General features: G+C 45.3%; 1 protein-coding gene across 1 annotated transcript in view; it reads right to left on the reverse strand.

Annotated features, from left to right (window-relative positions):
- Positions 1-1,349: 1,349 nt before the first annotated feature.
- KNG1 (kininogen 1) overlaps positions 1,350-22,244 on the reverse strand; it is a 29,638-nt gene continuing 8,743 nt past the window's right edge. Inside the window, exons 3-11 of the mRNA XM_081862519.1 lie at positions 17,656-17,740; positions 13,881-14,053; positions 11,989-12,096; positions 8,607-8,688; positions 7,497-7,663; positions 5,725-5,832; positions 5,187-5,276; positions 3,719-3,763; positions 1,350-2,651 (exon numbers count right to left, since the gene is read on the reverse strand). Coding sequence (XP_081718645.1) covers positions 2,115-2,651; positions 3,719-3,763; positions 5,187-5,276; positions 5,725-5,832; positions 7,497-7,663; positions 8,607-8,688; positions 11,989-12,096; positions 13,881-14,053; positions 17,656-17,740 — 1,395 coding nt within the window. The 3' untranslated portion in view covers positions 1,350-2,114. The remainder of the gene's footprint in view (positions 2,652-3,718; positions 3,764-5,186; positions 5,277-5,724; positions 5,833-7,496; positions 7,664-8,606; positions 8,689-11,988; positions 12,097-13,880; positions 14,054-17,655; positions 17,741-22,244) is intronic.

Genomic DNA, 22,244 nt, shown 5'->3' on the forward strand with positions numbered 1-22,244 from the left:
TCAGGGGTCAGCAAACTTTTTCAGCAGGTGGCCGGCCCACTGACCCTCTTTGATGTGTCTAGATCCAGCCAAAGTCAAGCTTCAAATCCCTGCTCTGTAGCAATGGGGAACTCCAGCCCTAAAGGACAAATAAAGTCCTCCATGCCTCTCTATCAGGCCCTGGGACAACCCATGACCCTTACCTCTCCCTAGTCCAACCGTATTTCCTGCTTTCCTTGAGTTTCTTTTTGCCTGGCTGCGACATGATGATGAACCTTGCTTTCCTGATATTGCAAAGGGTATGAGTCACACCTGTTGCCCCACCCTCTTGCCTCCAACCCCACCGACACCTGGCCTGCGGCCCCTAAAAGGTTATCCACTAGGGAATGTGGCCCTCAAACTAAAAAAAAAAAAGTTCCTTAGCCCTGATGTATAAAGCTTCACACGGAAAGGGAAAGAAAGCAAAGTTTCAAACAGATACTGTTAGAATTCCTGCTCCATGATTGCAGTCATGGGATTGTTGTCTATCACATGACAATATATGTTTTGACAAAGTGGGAAGTGACGGAGACAGGATGTCTGTGTTACTGTGTTCAGTGAAGTGGGACTATTGTCCTTTGTTCTCTTTCTCTTTGCTGTCTGATGCTAGAGAGAGAGAGGGAGCCATGTTGCAGTGCTCCGTGTGTGTTTCTATGTAAATAAAGTAGATTAGCCAAAATGCTGACGTCTGTTATGCATGATGCGCAAACTCTGCGGATCCCTAAGTGTGCCGGTGCTTGTTGGCGTCGGTCCCTGTGTTGTTTGGGCAGAAGAAAGCTTTTGAAGCTCCCGAACGATTGACCAGGAGAGAGGGAATATGCCAGTCGGGCATGTGTCTCTGCCAGGGTCCTACTTGAGGGTAGGCTGAACTCCTGACAGATACAACAGGTGACAGTATCCTATGATGCATTCTGGGCTTCACGGTGCCACATGACTATTGAGTTGTTTTTGTTTTGATTATGCATTCTGTGTTTTTATATTGTGATTTTTTTTCTTGTGAACCACCCTGAGACCTGCGAGTATAGGGCGGTATACAAATTTAATAAATAGTAATAATAATAATTATCAGTAGATGATGATGCATACATTGCCTGGAATGAGAGTCATCATGTTGGATTTCATAACCAACCTATTTTTGAAAAATTCAAGGTTTCAGCTGCTGTGGTTCATGAAGTAGGGGGTGCCTAAATTTAGCGAGGTTTATCACTTTTTAAATTTTGCTTTAACTCTGAGTTTGAGGCCCAGAGGCATTTGAGAAAACTGAGTTTCTCTGACCAAGCCTTCAAAGACCTTCCTGGTTCGTTGCCAACAAAGTATATTTAGTACTTGAGTGCTTTTTCAATGCTTGCTTTATTATTTGCAATAGCCAAGGAAGAGGGTGCAGCTCAATCACCAAATGTACTTTGCATTAGAGTAACAGACAAAGTAGGCTACATTGCTTTCATCCTTACTGTTTCAAAGCTGGAACATTCTACTGATTTCAACTGAGTCGGGGCGGGAGTGGGAAATAATCAGGTGCAATACGCTAGATCATGCTTGGAATTCATTCAGAAAATTACTGGCTAACAAGGCTGCAGACAAACATAACACTATTGGTGTAGCGAGGTTGCTCAAAAAGTGCAATTAGGACATTCTGTTCAAACAAATGATTCTTTCCAGGGATTGGTACAGAGGCAACTAGATCTGAGAATTTGTTATAGGAGCCATCTATACATTGCTGATTGGCAGGTTGAGTGTGATATACTGAACCTATCACCCCCACGTCCTTGGAACACTTTGGTAACTCTTAAATTTTGCTTTTTCGTCCCAGTGTAAGAAAAGGAGGAAGAGGACAAATGCTGAAATAAATAATTCGAAAAACAAAACAAAACAAAGCATGTGAGAGGCAAGGTTGCTGACTCAACGTTTAGAAATTTCAGGATTGCACACCTGCCAATTGCATTGCAAAAGGGGGGAGGCAGGTTTGCCGTGTGGGAAAACAATTTGCCGCAACTCCTGTTTCAGTGTTATGTTTGCACGCAGCCTTAAAATCCGAGTCACTTTCCCACTTCAACTGCTGTGGGATTTCATGAATTCCTGAAGAAATAATAAACTGGTTACAGAGCATCTGTGAGATCAAAATCGAGGGAGATTGACGGGTTGGGAGCTGATGTTGTTTCGATCGGTTCAGCGGTGTCCACAGAGGGAGGTAAAAGATCTTCAAGTGTGAAGTCACGACTAGGTTCCTGAAGGGCTATAATGGGTTTCCACGGTTTCCCTGGACACTTAGGAGCTGGTGGTTCTGGCAGATCCGGTAAAGGTTCGAACAAAGAAGGTGGAGGTCCATTGCTGTCTTGTGGTGTCTCAACTTCCTCTTGTTGAAGCACGTCTAAAGTAGGTAGCCCTTCTGGGATTTCAGCAGCTGGTGTAAGTGTAGTTTTGTCTTCATCAGATTCTTCAGAAGACTTGTTTTTCGGCTTGCTTTTGGGCTTCTTAAGGACATATTTGTGGCTGTGGCCATGTTTGTGGCTGTGGCCATGATTGCTGCCAAAGCCTAGGTTACAAGCCCCACTTGGCTCATCTCCGCTTGTTCCTGTGATGAGGGCTAGACCAGCACTTCGGAATGGGGTGTAACCTGGAGGTCTCCTCATAAGCTGAAAAGCCATCACAATGTATTTAATTAGGTGCTTAAAACAGACCAATACATCCCGAAAGTCAAGATTGCGTAATAACAGACAAGAATTAGACTTAACTCTTAAAATATGGTGAAATGTAAATTGGAAACTTGGACCATGCTGAATCCAGGAACCCCCCCCCCCAAGCCCCAATAATGAACTTTCTGGAAGTTGTTCTGATCTTTGAGGGCATAGCTCCACTTCAGGCTTAAAACTGGTTTAAAAGTCATTCCCTCAGCCCAGACAGGGATCTACTGAGCTGCAGTTCTATGAGGGGAAGTTCAGGATTTCTAATAGAATCCTCACTAAACTGCAAATCCAAGTATTCTATGGGAGAAGTCATGATGACTATTAAAATTATGAGGTTGCAGCAAGAGATGTGCCCAGAGTGATTAGACCCTAGGGGCGGCTCCAAAACTGCTAAAGCATAACACCTGTGATGGCCTGGGAATCCGATTCAGAGGCTGAACCGGAGGAATCCCAGCCTGCACAGGAGTCCCCGCCTCCAGGGCCGGCTGAACTGGGCCAATCTGAAGCGCCTGCACCTGTTCCGGATCCTCAGGAGCAGACACCAGATGAATCCACTCTGGTGATTGAGGACCCATTGCCTACAGGTGCGCCTCTCCCAGCCCTGTCAGGGGAAGGTGAGCCTCCCCCTGGGTCCAGTAACCCTCCAGCCTCTCCTGAGCTGCAGAGGCTCAGGGCAGAGAGGCGGAGGGAACTGGGTTCTCTCAGGAGGAGTGCTCGCCTTAAGGCCAGGAGAGGCAGGTCTCCTGGGGGCCGGGACCGCCCCGGCCTCAGAGAAAATAAAGGCCAGTCAGCCCGGTCCCAGGTTGCGGGAGCAACGTCGTTGATGAGCTGTTTCGGCCAGCATCCAGTCCTGTCCCCCCAGAGTTCCTGTCCTTGCCCGGCTCCTTGCTGTGGACCCCACTTCGCCCGTGGAGGACTGTCTGCCGACCCTCAACTCAGGTCCTGGACCTCGCCCCACGGTAACCTCCCCCCTGGACCAGCAGAACCCCCCCCCCCCATTATTATGTTGCCTGTACCTGCATCATGAGTGGTTTCTTCAAGGGCTGGCTTTCTTCTGTTTCCTACAATGGCACACAGAAAAGCAAGTCTCTCAGATACAGGGGTACCTCTGGTTACGTACTTAATTCATTCCGGAGGTTCATTCTTAACCTGAAACTGTTCTTAACCTGAAGCACCACTTTAGCTAATGGGGCCTCCTGCTGTCACTGCCACGCGATTTCTATTCTCATCCTGAAGCAAAGTTCTTAACCCGAGGTACTATTTCTGGGTTAGCGGAGTCTTGTAACCTGAAGCGTCTGTAACCTGAAGTGCCTGTAACCCGAGGTACCACTGTACATTGGGCTAAGAGCATTAAGTCTTATAGGCCAAATGCAATCAACATCTTGACTGGAAGAAGAAGAAGAAGAAGAAGAAGAAGAAGAAGAAGAAGAAGAAGAGGAGGAGTTTGGATTTGATATCCCGCCTTATCACTACCTGAAGGAATCTCAAAGAGGCTAACATTCTCCTTTCCCTTCCTCCCCCACAACAAACACTCTGTGAGGTGAGTGGGGCTGAGAGACTTCAGAGAAGTGTGACTAGCCCAAGGTCACCCAGCAGCTGCATGTGGAGGAGCAGGGAATCGAACCCGGTTCACCAGATTACGAGTCCACCACTCTTAACCACTACACCACACTGGCTCTCACTGGAGCTCTAAAGACTAGAAGAACTAGCATGGGAAGTGGGTCCTTGTCTCTCTCCAGTCTGTACCAAACCACACCAAACCTTCAAGCCAGTTTTCTGCACTTTAATGTCCTTTGGATATTGTTGGACTCCCAACTCCCATCAGCAACATCAGTGGTCTGCAATGACAAGAGTTGTACTCCAGCCAGATGCCTTCTAGATATCACTGGACAAGACTGTTCCAAGTTTATCTGGCTCGTTATTATTTCAATTTCTTACCTGCTCTTCCTCTAAGGAGAGGTTACAGCAATTTAAAATTCAATATTAAAAACAGCAGTGCCTCATCTTAAAACTCTATTACCTGGGATAGAGGTATTCATATGACAAAATGGGTTGATGGCCCGTCTAAGAGGAATCTTGGGCCGGGGCAGACAGAAGGCTGCCAGGATAACTAGATGTGAGGTGACAGGAAAAGAGAGTCTTTAGCAAAGTGTGCTGGGAAGAAGAAGGAGAAGAAAGACTGGGATCCATCTTGGGCTGGCTGGCTGAAGGCTGGCTGGGACAGATGTCTTGGACTCCAAGGCTGCACTGCTATTGGGAACAAGCCCCTCTTGAAATGACCATGCTGCAAGATCTGGACTCCCTCCGTGCAAACAGAAGCTGTAAATAAGTGAATAAACCACATTTCTTAAAGCTACGACAGTCCCTGCTGTGTCTCAATTCTCCAAAGGAACACAGACCCTGGGTGAGTGTCTGGAACCCCCTGGACTTTTGCTACCGCTTGGCAGAGTGGGGGTGGTTTTGTAACAATTTGGATTTTCATACCTCCTGAGGTTCCTCACCACATTTCAATTTGGGCTGGATTTCTGATGTCCAGGGTCTCTCGTAAATAGATGCATAGCAGTATAACAGTTTCTGTAGCCAAAACAAGACAGAGCAGTGGCACATCTCTAGTCAAAGGTTATAATGAAATACAAACCCTGGCAAATTATTATAGCTCGGAATGCTATTGTGAAAGCTTGTGGCATTTTCTTATCTGTATTTTCTTTAAAAAAACCTTTTCGTTTATAAACAGTTGTGCTGGGTTTTCATGTGAAGAGGAATAAAATTTATTAACGTTAAGGCCAAAACCAAACACAAATTAAGGCTACAAATCTTAACTGAATTAAATATTACCTAGCATTCAGGTCTAACCAGGGAACTAAAGAAGCTTAAATCAAAGTGAATCAGGAATGGACTTCTCAAAAAGTAAGAATACAAATAACCACATGGATCTGCAATATTCCCACCCACATCCAAATTTAAGATTTATTTAGTGGATTGAAATAAAATATTCATCTTAGAACCTCTCCTAGTAACTTACACTGTCTTCTGTAGTCTGACAATCATCATTCAATTTCGGGACAATGTGCTTAGAGCAATTTGTCTCCTTAATTTGAAAGTGAACTCGGTACATTATTCCAGCGACAACCTGAAATTTAAGGAGAAAGATGACCAGGAGAAGCACGAGTAAAGGGGAATGGATGTTGTAGAGCACACTGTGAATGCTTAGTATTGTTATATTTAAAAACAGTGTGGAGGTTGGCAGGATAGCATGGAGATGGCACACAGCTCATGTTGGAAGTGAAGCCTTCACGCAGTTCAAGCGCAGCCTCAAAACCCAAGTCAGGACTTTTGCACAGAAAGGGTTGAGCAGTAGGGACATGTCTTGCATGAAAATTACTATCCCATCTGGTTTAATGTATATATTCTCATGTGATCTAGCAGTTAGGAATCCTGATTTTTGTGGGATGTGAAACACAAGAGCAGTCAAGTACAACATTCCTAGAGTGGACATAAAAAGGGTTGTCTGGACCAGCCAGTTGGAACTTCCTGTTTCTCCTTGGCTGGGATAGACTTCCTCTGCATGTGACTAGAGGTGGGTGTGACCTCACTTTGTCAGCCCTCTCTCTCTCTCTCTGACCACATTTGTCGAACAAGCAACATCTGCTTAGCCTAAGATGCTCTCTTGGCTTGCAGCCAAGAATGGACATAGGAGCTGTCTCTTTATGGGATAGTTTCCAGGTGTATATTACTTTTCTAACTTAAGTCTGCCTTCTGTGATCCAATTGTGAACAGAATGTGTGAGTAAACTCTTTTTATACTTTTAAAGAAGACTGTGTCGTGTCTATCTTTTTACGAGGGACTAAATGGGGAATTACCAAAAAGGAAAACGTATTTTAGAGGCTTTAGCGAGCCTGAGCAAACACATCCGCTGTGCAAGTTTAAAAAAGGGGAAAGTTGCTCTGCTAAATTGCATCCCTGAACATTCCCACAGTTTTCACCCAAGTGGCCCAGGTTTGACTCCCAGTATGGGAAAGTCTAAATTTTGGGGAAGGGCTGCAGCTCAGTGTGATGGATTGCCTGTTTTGCATGCAGAAGGTCCCAGGTTTCAACCCCGACGTCTCCAGGTAGGGCTCAGATTATCCCTTGCCTTAAACCCTGGGGAGCCACTGCCAGCCAGTGTGGACACCACTGAGCTGATGAATCGTTGGCCTGATTCAGTAAAAGGCAGCTTTCTATGTTCCCATAAGGGACAGGTGGGGCTCATCAACATGAGAAGGTAACCCTTCTAGTAGGAAAACTCTGACTCTAAAGCTCCTCTGCCTTGTAGGATATATTTGGGAGAAGAAAAGGCTAAGAAGTAAACCCTAAACAAATTGAGTGGAGTCACTAAGGTGTTTGGATGGCGTCTTGTATGCCTCCTTCTTGCAACTCCTGCAGCCAAGCTGGTGCCAAACGGATTGCTCTGCTTTCCTTTGGACCACGCCAGCGAGGCTGAGAAGGGGGTCTTGGAAATTGAGAGGTGGGTCTTTTAGTCTGGGCAGCTCAGGGCTTCCATAAACACTGCCCAGGCTTGTGCCCCAGGGAGGCCAATTTGGTGCTGATAACGCATAAAAAACAACACAGGGGGCAGCGGTTACGAGTCATCAGTCTCTACAGCCCCAGCAGGCGCTGTGATTCCCCAGCGATTTGACTTCACCCCCTGAGGCACATTCCATTGTCTCTCGAGACAGACTGAACAGTTCATCCCAGTTTGAATCAATTTTCTTAAAACATTACATTGAAATATAATGGTAGCAACAGAGTTCAGACCTGGCTTGAAGCTTCTGTAATGTTTTCAATTTTGTAATAGAAATCGCCACCACATTGCGAGTTGTATTTCTCCAGGGCAACCGCCAGTGGCTCCTTCAGTTCTGGGCTGTCTGTTGGAATACGTTGAGGGCAACCAGGACAAACAGCGCCAGAAAACCTTTCCTTTTCTGTAAGTAAACGAACAAACTAAGTAAAACACGTTAGATTTCATCAAAATCAAATAATTTTCAAAACGGAGACCTCGCTGCAGGCACCATGCATGCATTGCGACTGAGCACATGCCACGACCACATTCTATTGGTTACAACAGAATGCTTCTTTCAACCCTAATTTCAGCGGGGAGAGGTGAGGAAGCCCAGAGGAAGCTATAGAAGGCCTATGTGGGTGTCAGGCGCTGGTGGTGGTTGCTCGCGAGTAACCAGGCAGGACTCAGACCTGTCTTTTACAGGTTTTATTTGGTGCAAACTATATACAGTGCAGAAACACAAAGTTCTTGTCTGTCCTAGTCGCTTGCAGATTCCGGGAGTGGCCCTTTCTGGTTTCTCCCCCAACATAAGAACTTAGACACCCCAAATCGCCACCTCCCCTCCTTACGTTTCACCCCTCTGCGTAAGCTGGGTGACGGAAACGGCGTGTCTGTCTGCTGGCCAGCCGGGGCTAGGTGAGGTGCTGGGGCTCTCAGTAGCATCTTCGAGCCCTCCCCCCGCCTGGCTATCCCCCCCCTCCGTTCTACTGGCTTTCCACACCGCTTGACGAGTGGCTGCTCCTCAGAAGCTTCGGAGGCTCCCTGTATCCCCTTGCTTCCCTCGCCAGTCCTGATGGCAGTCCCCTGACAGTGGGCATGGGCACTGCTGCCATAGCTACGTCGAAGAGGCTACGCTTTGGTCTCCCATCTCTGCATTGTCCTAAGTAAGCTGAGCCTGCGCTCTGTCATCCGGTCTGTTTCTCACTTGTCTCTTTGGCCCTTAGGAATTAATGCCAGGTCCCGTGTGACACAGCACTGTGGCCCAAACAGAGCCAAAAAGTGCCCTACCTTTTTTGCCCCCACGTAGAGATGATGAATATTAACTTCACTCCTCCCTCAATTTTTATAATACCGCAGTTACAAACCTCGAAGGATGCACTTCTGTTCAGCATGCACAAGCTTCCCTTTCAAGTCCACAACGGCATCAACTACACAACTAGCTATGTGCTGGAGGGGGGACAGAAAGCAAAAAGAAGACAAGGTGAAGTGGTCATTAAACCCCGAAAATAAAAGCAAATGCTGTGTGTTGGCCGCTACATCTCAAGCTTTGCTCTTCTTTTTTTGATGTCCTGATGTGGTCCTCTTGGTTGAATTGGAAAAGGAGAAAGGGAGTCCCCAGATGTTAAGGACATACCACACCTCCCTCCCCATTCCCATTTCTTTTTTAATATTCATAGGGCAGCAGGGATGGAAGAGATATTCGATTCGGTTCACCCTCCCAAATTTGCAGTGTCTGGAACAGCACATGAACCAAAACACCGCCTTCAAAATTCACACTTCTTTGAATTTTGCAATGCAGTTCTCCCGACAAGCAACATGCACAAAGCTGCATATACTAGGGCTAAGTGTGCTTAAAATAGATATATTACAAAGAATAACACACAAAATTGCATTAAATTAGGGGGAAATTGGTTTGCAAAAATAAGGTAATATTGTATACAAAACTATGTACATGAGGAGAAACGCGCACTAAATTACTGATGAAATTTCATTAGTATTAAGCTCAGTTCTTGTAAAGGTAAAGGGACCCCTGACTGTTAAGTCCAGTCGTGGCTGACTCTGGGGTTGCGACGCTCATCTCGCTTTATTGGCTGAGGGAGCCGGTGTACAGCTTCCAGGTCATGTGGCCAGCATGACTAAGCCGCTTCTGGCGAACCAGAGCAGCGCACAGAAATGCCGTTTACCTTCCCGCCGGAGCAGTACCTATTTATCTACTTGCACTCTGACATGCTTTCGAACTGCTAGGTTGGCAGGAGCAGGGACCGAGCAACGGGAGCTCACCCCATCACGGGGATTCAAACCGCTGACCTTCTGATCGGCAAGTCCTAGGCTCTGTGGTTTAACCCACAGCGCCACCCATGTCCCTTGAGTTCTTGTAGTCAAATAGTAACCCATAGTTTAGAAGCTGAGCAGAGGCACTTAATTTCATTTTTCTGCCAAGGGTGGGACTTTAAGATCTGCTCAGTGTATGTTTGACTCACACAAATGGGTGCTTGGAGGGATGAATTGCAATTAATATACCCTCTCCTACCCTCTCATGACCTTGTTTCTGTTTCAGAGATTTTTTTATGTCCATTGCTTCCGTAGAGGCTTAAGTTCAGCTGGGCGGTTCCTTAAGAAAGTTGGGTAGGCAATAGCCGTAGCTGTTGGGGTGAGGGGGCGAGAACAGTACCATGCTTTCATTATGATAGAGGTTAGGGTTACAATTTCTCCCTTTCTCATCTACCCCAGCAGTGGGGAACCTGAGAACCTTCAGCAGTTGTCAGACTCCAGCTTCCATGAGCTGCAGCCATCCTGGCTGATGGACAGGGATGATGGGGGTTGTAGTCTGGTGAGCTGCAGTTCCCACGCCTGCTTTGCAGGGTCTCCAAACAATGTTCCTGATCCACATTCCCCCGATCCCCTGTAATCTGGCCTGGACCACTGATGGGGGAATTGGGAGGCAGAATCGCAGAGCAAGAACAAGCACATCAGCTGTTCTTTCTAACTCAGAGACTTCTCTAACAATGCAGTAGCTAGTAAGTTCCTGGCTGGAATATATATATCTCTCCACTCGAAACATCCTTCCTCTGAACTGCATTGCAGATATATATGCTTTAGAGGATCGTTTAACAACTTCCTTTTTATGGAAATATTTGCCTGGAGTTAAATTGGTTGCTGTCTTAATCTTTTTATTTCTTTTGGCAACTCTTCCAGCACAGCTCTCTTGGCCAAGAGGAGAAACAGAATGAATTAGACTGCTGTTTCCTGAAGTGCTTTTGGCTGCCCAGCCAAAATATCCCCGGAGGAAGCTACCGTCTAGGAGCTAGACAGGACTTCAGTTCCCACTTTTGCTAGGATGTTGCTGCAGCCCCGGGATCCCACCAGACTGGTGTTGTTTTTGCAGGTGCGTTCTGCAACATGTCACTGACACAATAATAATGCGTTAAAGGTGGATTTATACTGAAGCATCCACACATCATTCTGCTTTATTACTTGTTCAGCGATGCTAGCCTAACGTTACTACAATATTGCAGTTTGGAGGGGCAATATTTTCAGTATAGCACAACAAAACCGGGCGAGGGGAAAACACTTGTGGTCTGAAAAGATACAGGACTTCAGCAGGAAGCTATGTATAGACTAGAAACAAAACAGCATGTCCAGCCTGAAACTTTTTCAGGTGCAAACAGTATTGAAATCTTTTTTTTTTTTAAAGTTTACGTTCTTATGAAAATTCAACAGCATCTTACTGCTAATTTCTTCCAGTGTGCACATTTTTGCAAAGGATGTCTCCTAATACACACATTTCTGCAAAGCAATTTCCCCATGTGTAATGTCCTTTTGTATGCTATATTCACAAATACATACATACATTTATATGCACTCTTTTATCCTAGTATATGCATTTTTGCAGTGCTTTTTTCGGGGGGGGGTGTACGCAGGGGTACGCATACCCCTAAACATTTTGTGAATCTTTGTACTTCTCTCCATTTCCTGTATTGATTTTTCTTGATTTGAACAATCAAATAGTGATTTTCTTGAGTCAAAACGAGAGTACCCCTAAACATTCTTTTTTAAGAAAAAAAGCACTGCATTTTTGTATACATCTCTTGACTGGAGAATTGCTTTGCAAAATTCAGAGAAGTGTTAACTTCAGTATATGTTATAACTTCAGTGTGTTTTGCTGCGCATATTGTTTCGTAAAGTGCTAATTTGGTAAGTTTGCCATTAAATGTTGTGAACTTCACAGAGATCTACAGATAAAGAGCGGTATAAAAAATTAATTAATAAAACAATAAATTAATTAATAAAATAAATACCTGCTGAATTGAGTTTTTCCTTCGTCCCTAGGTATGGTTCAAGAAAAGAAAAAGAAACCCTTCCCTGAACTAGTTTGTCTGCTCTGGCTCCCTGGCAATTCTGTTCACAATCTCCATCATACATTACAGAGGTGGAGAGTGAGGTTAGGGATGCAGGGCAACCTCAGGTACATCAAATGCTATCACATTTCTATGCACTCTATATATTTTTCTGCTGGTTACATACAATTCCATCTGTCTTTGTCCTGCTTCAACTTATTTTCCAAATTCTGTGTAAATCAAATATGCACGTTGTATGCAATTTTCAAAAATGCTAATATGTCCAATTTGTATGGTTCATTCACCCATTGGTTCATGTACGTTTGGTGATTCTAACATTTTGAGGTGTTTTTTGCACAAAATTCTGGAACCCTTCTTTATTCCAGGATAAACAGAGAGGTTTACTTACACCTTGAGGAAGAGCTTTGCATTCTGCAGTCAAATCTGTAAATTCAGCCTTGGAACAATTTGTCTCTCTGGCCAAATACTCAAAATTATACTTCCATCCAGCCACCACCTGGAAGAAACGTTTAGGAGAGGTTGCAAATGACTCACAAAAGTTCCCCTACAGCTCAAGGGAGATGGAGGTTCTGCTGAGCTTCTGGGCTGGAGTTCTCAAAGTCACAAGGGGCAATGAAAGCTCTTCAGGCTGGGGAAGTGAACGTCTCTTCCCATGCTGGACCTTCTGACGCAGTGAGGGCCATTGGGGGTGGCTCTGTGGGCAATTCCCACTCCTCCCATTGTTTTTCCTCCAAGTCCACAGTCTTGCTGGAACAAATCTTGGGTTGGGGCAACTAGCTAAAATGTTTTAAAATGTTCTAATTTTGGCTCCTCTGTTTCATTTTTGTCGGGTTGGTGTTGGTTAAATGTTTACCGTATTTTTCGCTCCATAGGACGCACCGGACCATAGGGCGCACCTAGTTTTTAGGGGGTGAATTAAAGAAAAAAAAAAATATTTCCCCCTCACCAGCCCCAAAGAGCAAAAAAGCCAAGACAGCTAGCAGGATCCATCCCGCTGGCTGTCTTGGCTTCCTCTTTAGCCGCGTGCAACCTCTCCAGCCAGGAGAGGCTGCACGCGGCTTTGGCAGAAGCCAAGACAGCGAGCGGGATGGATCCTGCTAGCTGTCATGGCTTCGTTTTTAGCCGCGGGGCTGGGGCGGGGGAAGCTCGAGCTCCCCCCAACCCCAGCCTCCAGAATAGGTCCGGGAGCAGCGTCAAGGTTGCGTGCAGCCTTGCCGCCGCTCCCAGAGCTTGCGAGGCTGGGGGCATGCTCCGAAGCCCGGGGAGCACAGCGGGAGTTGGCGCTGCGCTCCCCGGGCTTCAGGCTGCTATCCGCAAGCCTTCGGAGCATGGCGGGGAACTCAGCCACCAGAACAGGTCCGGGAGCGGCGGCAAGGTTGCCCACAGCCTTGCCTCCACTCCTGGAGCTTGCGGGGCTGGGGGCGGGGAAAGCCCGAGCTTCCCCCGACCCCAGCCCCCAGAACAGGTCGGGGAGCGGCGGTCCCTTCTCCCTCCTGGGGAAAAGCCCGCAAGAGCCGCGCGAAGCTTGTGTGCAGCTCTTGGGGGCTTTTCCTGCCTGCCTCCCCCTTGCACTCGCTCCATAGGACACAGAGACTTTCCCCCTTAGTTTTTAAGAAGGAAAAATGCGTCCTATGGAGCGAACAATACAGTAGTTGAGGTTGGCGGTTACTTTAATTTGGGTATAACTGTAAACGGTCTACTATTATTATCACTATTCTTGTTATTATTGTAATTGGTTTCTATTGATTTATTGGTCTGTTGATTGTATAAGATATTTTCTTTTTAATGTTTGTTGTTATGTCACACACACACCCATACACACACACAGTCGTACCTTGGAAGTCAAACAGAATCCATTCTGGAAGTCTGTTCGACTTCCAAGACATTTGGAAACCAAAGTGTGGCTTCTGATTGGCTGCAGGAAGCTCCTGCAGCCAATCAGAAGCTGCGGAAGCCCTGTCAGACGTTCGGCTTCCAAATGAACGTTCAAAATCCAGAACAGTCACGTCCGGTTTTGTGGCATTCGGGAGCCAAAACATTAGAGAACTAAGCTGTTCAAAAACCAAGGTATGACTGTATATGTTGTGAGCTGCCCACAGTGGCTGGTGAAACCCAGCCAGATGGGCAGGATATAAATTAAAAAATTTAAATTTTTTTATTATTATTATCCCCTGAAGAGGGCGAGGCAGACCCTGAGGTCATGACACCTGCGTATGGAGACCCAGATGATGTCAAGGGGCGCATGACATTAGGTTCCTCCCACCCCAGACATATACAAACCTGCCGCTGGGCTTTCACTATCTCTCCAGCTTCAAAAAGGTTTGGCATTCCGCTCTGGTTGTTATGTAGCTGTATGGCGTGTCTCAAAATGGGCAGCAACTCCAAAATCTTGGTGGATATGGATTGCCAGCAGCCTAGGCATCCGGCATGCACCCTGGTCACCTTGTCTGGGACTGAAGAACAAGCAAAACAAGAACAGCACTATGCCAGCTTTGGTAAGCTGCAAAGCTCCAGTTCCACTGCCCAGTGCACAAACTGGTACAAAGCAGAAAGAAAGAAATTTCCTGGGGGGAATAGTGGTTGAGGTAAGACATTCACAGTAGATGAACAACATTAAGAAAAACGTTCAACCCTCTTCCCTCAGTGCCGTGGTCCCAGTCTAATTGTGGGTGCTTTTAATCAAAATTTAAATAGAAGTGAGAGCCCACTTCTCCAAAATGTAGGGTCCCTCCAAACCTCCCTTTTATTGCACATTCATGATGATTTGCACTCATGATGGTATCTCGGTGGTCATACGTCACGCCACTTTTGCACCTGCAAAGCCTTAGGGTGAGAAAACTGCTTAACATCCAATCAATGCTTAACTTGCAATAGGTGCACATCCTACAAGGTCCTGCTGAAATCATGTGACATTTCATACTGCAAACTTTCCGGCTTTGCCCTGCATTTGTTGCGCTTATAGTGCCTCCTGACAGCAGGAGTGTGGTAGCTTTCAGGAAGCATAGCAGAAGAACTAATGATGCAGTATCAACCAACCATTAATGTATTATAATTATTGAGTCAGGAACATGTTGCATAATACAGCTGCCATAGAACACCAGTCAGAAGGAACCCTTTGTACAGTACAGCTATAGTAGTCCTGCAGAACAAAATGAGCATGTGGAAACACTGCTTTTGTTTCATTTTGTTTGCTGTTTTGTTATTCTGCCACCTTGGGCTGCTATGGGAGGCAAGAGAAAAGAAATACTACTCTTCTTTGGCGATCACTCATAGCCGAGTAAGATTGTCTTCCATAAACATGGTTTTAACAATGAGTCCATAAGTGACTGTGGAGGCCAATTCTGGATCCACACATCCTTCCACAGTGGGGACATTGGTTCCCCAGCAGGAGTTGATCACGGTGTGGATTTGCCAAGCGTGCCTTCCTCTTAGTACGTTTCTCTCTTGCGTCCTGAGTTTGAGTGTCTTCAAAGCCCATGACACCTTTGGTAAAGGCTGTTCTCCAACCGGAGCTCTCTCAGGCCAGTGTTTCCCAGTTGTCAGTGTTTATACTACATTTTTTAAAATTTGCCTTAAGAGAGTCTTTAAACCTCTTTTGTTGACCACCAGCATTACACTTTTCATTTTTAAGTTTGGAATAGAGTAGTTGCTTTGGAAGATGATCATCAGGCATCCACACAACATGACCAGTCTAACAAAGTTGATGTTGAAGAATCATTGCTTCAACACTGGTGATCTTTGCTTCTTCCAGTACTATTAGTTCGCCTGTCTTCCCAAGTGATGTGTAAAATTTTTTGGAGACACCGTTGATGGAATCTTTCGAGGAGTTGGAGATGGCATTTATAAGTGGTACTACTATTACTAATAAATTTATTTATGCCCCACCTTTTTAGCTGACAGGGACTCAAGGCAGCTTACAGATAATAAAAACACAGGAGGTGAAGGACCAGAGGAATGTAGTCGAAGGCAGAGTAGGTCTGAGCACTGTACACAAATAGTCTATCACTGGGCTTGAACATGGCAATTTTTAATTTCATTAATGCTGCAGCATTAATAAAACTGGCAATCTCCCCTTCTCTTGGTCCCCATGGCCATGCGAATTCATCCAGCTATTGACAACCGGGGTGCCATTTGAATAAAATATTGTGGGGGCCCATGACACAATGCACCCCCCCTTTGAATGGAAATGTCCCAAAACTTGGGAAGGCGGCCCCTTCAAATATGTTATTGTGGGAGCTGAAGCCCCTTTGGTCCCTAGGAATTGGCTCCTGTGATTGACAAGGCACCCTGAACATAGCAAATCTTATTCAATAGATTTGGAGGGTACTTCTAGTTTTTACATTTCTTCAGATACAATGGGGAACTTTCCCAGACTTCGGAATCAGAGCTGTATTTTCTGGCGGTGCACAGCGCATGTTAGATTTCAGCTTTCACAAAGGGGCCAGAAAGTGTCCCTGCAGAACGCATACAGCTACCATTTAACAGTGACAACTAGGTGTCACCATTGCCTTATAAATGTGTTTGAGAACGAAGTTGGAAGACTTGCTGGTAGGTAAAAATAAAGCCAGCCAGCCTTTCGCAGAAAGGAGCTTAGCTAAGGTGCCCGCAAACAGTTCAGGTTCTCAGTAATTGGGGATGCATTTGCATAGGCGCTACAACATACCATATTTTTTGCTCTATAAGACTCACTTTTTCCCTTCTAAAAAGTAAGGGGAAATGTGTGTGCGTCTTATGGAGCAAATGCAGGCTGCGCAGCTATCACAGAAGCCAGAACAGCACGAGGGATTGCTGCTTTCACTGCGCAGCGATCCCTCTTGCTGTTCTGGCTTCTGAGATTCAGAATATTTTTTTTCTTGTTTTCCTCCACCAAAAACTAGGTGCGTCTTGTGGTCTGGTGCGTCTTATAGAGCGAAAAATACGGTAACTTGCCACAGCACTGCCACACGAAGCTCCAAGTTGCAGCTCCAAGTTCGGTGCTAAATGGCTTTAACAAACTGTATTGCAAATACTCAGGCCTCATACACATCCAATGGGCATCGATCCTTCAGGTCTGGGCACTGCCCCCTCACATGTGTCCATCTGAGAATTTGGTAGGCTTCTGCCTCAGTTGTTCAGTCCTGCCAGCCTGGCATTCAGTTCCTAGCCTTGTTTCTTAACAATAAACCATAAATCTAAATGAAATATGTGCATGCTGGGAAATATTAATGGGGGTCTTAGCCAGGCTTCCTTCTGCTTCATGGTAAGTACTGGTAGCATATATGTCTCAAATATATTCATAGACACACAAACCCCTTCAAATACACGGACCTATTGGCTGAATATCTCCTTGTGGCCCATTTCTCAATTCCTATCTTGCTCCACACGTACTAAAGTAACCCATCACGAAATGGGCTCCTTTTAATTTAAGTAAATAGCATCTTAAAAAGCAGAGACATCACCTTGCCGACAAAGGTCCCTATAGTTAAAGCTATGGTTTTCCCAGTAGTGATGTATGGAAGTGAGAGCTGGACCATAAAGAAGGCTGATCGCCGAAGAATTGATGCTTTTGAATTATGGTGCTGGAGGAGACTCTTGAGAGTCCCATGGACTGCAAGAAGATCAAACCTATCCGTTCTTAAGGAAATCAGCCCTGAGTGCTCACTGGAAGGACAGATCGTGAAGCTGAGGCTCCAATACTCTGGCCACCTCATGAGAAGAGAAGACTCCCTGGAAAAGACCCTGAAGTTGGGAAAGATGGAGGGCACAAGGAGAAGGGGATGACAGAGGACAAGATGGTGGGACAGTGTTCTCGAAGCTACCAGCATGAGTTTGACCAAACTGCAGGAGGCAGTGGAAGACAGGAGTGCCTGGCGTGCTCTGGTCCATGGGGTCACGAAGAGTCGGACACAACTAAACGACTCAACAACAACAAAATAAAACCAAGCTTGGGGCTTTCATCTTTTCCTGGGGAGCATTTCTTTGCAATTATCAACATGGACCACTCTTCTGCCCATTCCTAGTCACTATTTTCCTATTCGGTCAGCCTACTGTGTGGTAACTTAAAGGTACCGCCTACCAGTAATGTTAGTGCATTTCTGCAAAACGTTGGAATGTTCGGCGGAGTCATCGATGTGAACTTCAGCTTTACACTCACCGGAGTCCTACAAGGAGTGAGAAGGACAATGATTAGTGTTTACCAGACATAAAATTCCTCTTCTCTGATAGTTATGCTGTTAGTTACTGCTAGAACTGTACTGCAAAATTTGAAGAAATGCAAAATTCTGAGAAATGCAGGCCTGGGATTCTTTGGGAAGAAGGGCAGGATAGAAACTTGACACAAAGGGAAGCAGTCCCAACCAAAGAAGATTGGAAAACCATGGACTATGCTAAAATGGCGAAATTAACTGGAAAGCTCAGAAATCAAGACGACAAGAAATTTTAAAAAGAATGGGAAATGTTTATTATATATTTGCAAAAGTATTGTAAACAGGTTAATGTATTGGCAGCATTTTAAGAACACTTGTAATTATAGAGATAGTATAGGAAATTTGAGATGAAAATAATTTGGAGTAGAAACGATATGCAGCTGAAAAGAAAAATTTAAGGAACCGGGTGTGTCACGGGATTCGGAGAATCCCATTTTATGGAATTGATATTGTTTTCGTGTATATTTTTCTTTCTTTCTTTGTTGTTGTAGTCGTTATGGTTTTTTTGTTTTTGTTTTTTTTGTTCTTGTTGAAAATTTAATAAAAAATTTGTTAAGAAAGAGAAACTTGATACATAAAGGAATACCTGAAGAATAAGAATTAAGGCTTTGCAAGGTCCCCTCAGTCTGGCACTTTGGCTCAGCACTGACCCAGGGCCAAACTGACTCAGATCAAGCTCTCAAATCAGTTTGCAGGCCAACCTTAGTGCTAATTAGGGTTTAAACCTCTGATTAAACTTGTGGTCAGGAGTGGGGCAGGGGAAGAAGATGTGGCTTCACTTCCCCCACTCACAACTTTAATTACAGTTTTAAGCTGTGGTCTAAACCACTGAGCCTAGGACTTGTCGATCAGAAGGTCGGTGGTTCGAATCCCCACGACGAGGTGAGCTCCCGTTGCTCGGTCCCTGCTCCTGCCAACCTAGCAGTTCGAAAGCACGTCAAAGTGCAAGTGGATAAATAGGTACCACTCCAGCGGGAAGGTAAACGGCATTTCTGTGTGCTCCTCTGGTTCGCCAGAAGCGGCTTAGTCATGCCGGCCACATGACCAGGAAACTGTCTGTGGACAAACACCGACTCCCTTGGCCAGTAAAGCGAGATGAGCGCCGCAACCCCACAGCCATCCACGACTGGACTAAACGGTCAGGGGTCCCTTTACCTTTTAAACATGTGGTTGGGTAGGGTTGCCATATTTCAAAAATTGTTGAGCTTCTTTGGGTGATTTTAAGTTTTTGGAGCTGTTTCTGCTTTTCCCACCGCGTTGCCATACAGCTGGGTTTTCCCTGACATTTTGCCGATTCAGCAAAATTCCCCCTGGACTCCATTTTTACATCCAAAAACCAGGACATGTCAGGAATTTTCCTGACGTATGGCAAGCCTATGATTGGGAGCTGGGAGGGGAAGCTGGAGATGCTACAGGTCTCCTTCCTCCTTATCACACTGCAGAGAGCACGTTCATACCTTCCAATCACCAGCTGGTGAGTAGAGGGTTCAATCCTGCTGGGTGTTGCTTTGCCAGTTCCTTGTGGCAAACACTGCAGAGGCTAAACAAAACAAATTCCTTCCAGTAGCACCTTAAAGACCAACTAAGTCAGTTCTTGGTATGAGCTTTCGTGTGCATGCACACTTCTTCAGATACACTGAAACAGAAGTTTCCAGACCCTTCTATATAGTGAGAAGGTGGGGAGGGGTATTACTCAGAAGGGTGGTGGGAATGGGTGATTGGCAGATAGCTGTGATGAGCCTGTTGACGACTCTTAACGACTGCAATAGGTCTTACAGGAAAAAGCAAGGGGTGAAAAGGTGAAAAATGGCTTTGTCATGTATAATGAGATAAGAATCCAAGGTCTTTGTTCAGACCAGGTTTTTCCATGGTTTTGAGTTTGGTGATAAGTTGTAATTCAGCAGCTTCTCTTTCCAGTCTATTTCTGAAATTCCTTTGTAGTAAAACAGCTACTTTGAGATCTTGTATAGAATGTCCTGGGAGATTGAAATGTTCTCCTACTGGTTTCTCTGTCTTGTGATTCCTGATGTCCGATTTATGTCCGTTTATTCTTTGGCGTAAGGTCTGGCCTGTTTGTCCAATATAGAGAGCTGAAGGACACTGTTGGCATTTTATGGCATACACAATGTTAGACGATGAGCAATTAAATAGTCCCGAGATGGTATGTGTGATGTTGTTGGGGCCAGTAATGGTGTTGTCCGGGTGTATGTGGCAGCAAAGTTGGCATCTGGGTTTATTGCAGGCTCTGGTGCCAGTGTCCGTGTTAGGTCTGGTTGTAGTATTATTGTGGGTTAGGAGTTGTTTAAGACTGGGTGGCTGTCTGTAGGCAATGAAAGGTCTTCCTCCCAGAGCTTGAGAAAGAGAACTGTCATTGTCCAGGAGAGGTTGTAGATCTCTGATGATGCGTTGTACTGTTTTAACTTGGGAGCTGTATGTGATGACTACAGGTGTTCTGTTATTTTCTTTTTTGGGTCTGTCTTGCAGCAAGTTCTCTCTGGGTATCAGTCTGGCTCTGTTGATCTGTTGTCTAACTTCATCTGTTGGGTATTTTAGTTCTAAAAAGGTTTGCTGTAGATCTCTTAGGTGAGAGTCTCTGTCTGTAGAATTGGAACAGATGCGGCTGTAACGTAGTGCCTGGCTATATACAATGGACTGTTTGGTATGTTTGGGATGGTAGCTAGAGGCATGTAGATATGTTTGTCGGTCAGTTGGTTTACGGTATAAGGTGGTGTCTATGTGCCCATCCTGTATTTTTATAGTAGTGTCCAAAAAATGTATTTCTTGCATAGATTGATTCATTGTTAGGTTGATTGTGGGGTGAAAATCATTGAATTTCTGGTGGAAGGTGTCCAGGGTCTGTTGACCATGTGTCCAGATGATAAAAATATCGTCAATGTATCGCAGGTACAAGAGAGGTTTGAGTGGGTAGGAGTTTAGGAAACGTTGTTCTAAATCTGCCATGAAGATGTTGGCATACTGTGGGGCCATGCGGGTGCCCATTGCTGTGCCGCTGATCTGAAGGAACAGGTCATCACCGAATTTGAAGTTGTTGTGAGTAAGGACAACAGAGTTTGTACTCAGAGTTTGGTGGCAAAGTCCGCTGTGGTTTTATCTGAAATGGTGTTCCTTATAGCTTGTAAACCATCGTTGTGTGGGATGTTGGTATACAGAGATTCCACAAACAGAGGCTGTTTGTCTCTCCTTCTCCCCTCCCACCCAACTGCCCTGCCCTTTGGCAACCCCAGGTGACTGACCGAAAGCCATCTCAACTGGATTCAGCTGGAGCCCAGATCAACCTGATCTGGTGTGGGATTAGGGCTTCAGCTGAATCAGGGGCAGTGCCCTAATAATTACACTCCGATCTGTGCATTAGTTTAGGCTACTAGACGTGACAGCTATTCTCTGCCTCCACGGTTGGAGGCAGTAATGCATCTCAACAGCAGTTGCTGGAAGCTGCAAGAAGGGAGAGTGTTCTTCTGCTTGGCTCCTCCTTGCATGTTTTCAATAGGCAACTGGTTGGCCATTGTAAAAACAGAATGTTGGACTAGATAGGCCATTTGCTTATCCAGCAAAGTCTTCTTCTATTCTTATGGCAGCTAGACTGGTGACTGGGAGCGGCCACTGAGACCATATAACACTGGTTCTGAAAGACCTCCATTAGCTCCCAGTACGTTTCTAAGCACAATCCAAAGTGTTGATGCTGACATTTAAAGCCCTAAACCAGGCTTCCTCAACCTCGGCCCTCCAGATGTTTTGAAACGACAATTCCCAACATCCCTGACCAGTGGTCCTGCTAGCTGGGGATCATGGGAGTTGTAGGCCAAAAATATCTGGAGGGCCGAGGTTGAGGAAGCCTGCCCTAAATGGCCTTGGCCCAGTATATCTGAAGGAGCGTCTCCACGCCCATTGTTCAGCTCAGACACTAAGGTCCAGCGCCGAGGGCCTTCTGGTGGTTCCGTCTCTGAGAGAAGCAAATTTACAGGGAACCAGACAGGGCCTTCTCAGTAGTGGTGCCTGCCCTGTAGAACGCCCTCCCATCAGATGTCAAGGAAATAAAACAACTATCTGACTTTTACAAAACATCTGAAGGCAGCCCTGTTTAGGGAATTTTTTAATGTTTGATGTTTCATCGTGTTTTAATATTCTGTTGGGAGCCACCCAGAGCGTCTGGGGAGACCCATTCAAATGGGTGGGGTATAAATAATAAATTATTATTATTATTATTATTATTATTATTATTATTATTATTATACAAGTTAGTTCATTTTTGTTTAAAAAAGTGGACCGAATAAAAATATTTTCCCATCTCTAGTTGCCGTTGACATTTAACTGATGTTTCAAAATTATTCTATGGCCCTCTATTTTATTATTGTTTCAGGCTGTGTTCAAACATCACCACAGTTGCCTTCAGGCAGACTGTGTGTAAATGGAAAACTAGGTGAATAATTTAGCGTTGATA

This window comes from Podarcis erhardii (genome assembly GCF_964252035.2).
Source record: "Podarcis erhardii genome assembly, chromosome: 5".
NCBI classification, from domain to species: Eukaryota; Metazoa; Chordata; class Lepidosauria; order Squamata; family Lacertidae; genus Podarcis; species Podarcis erhardii.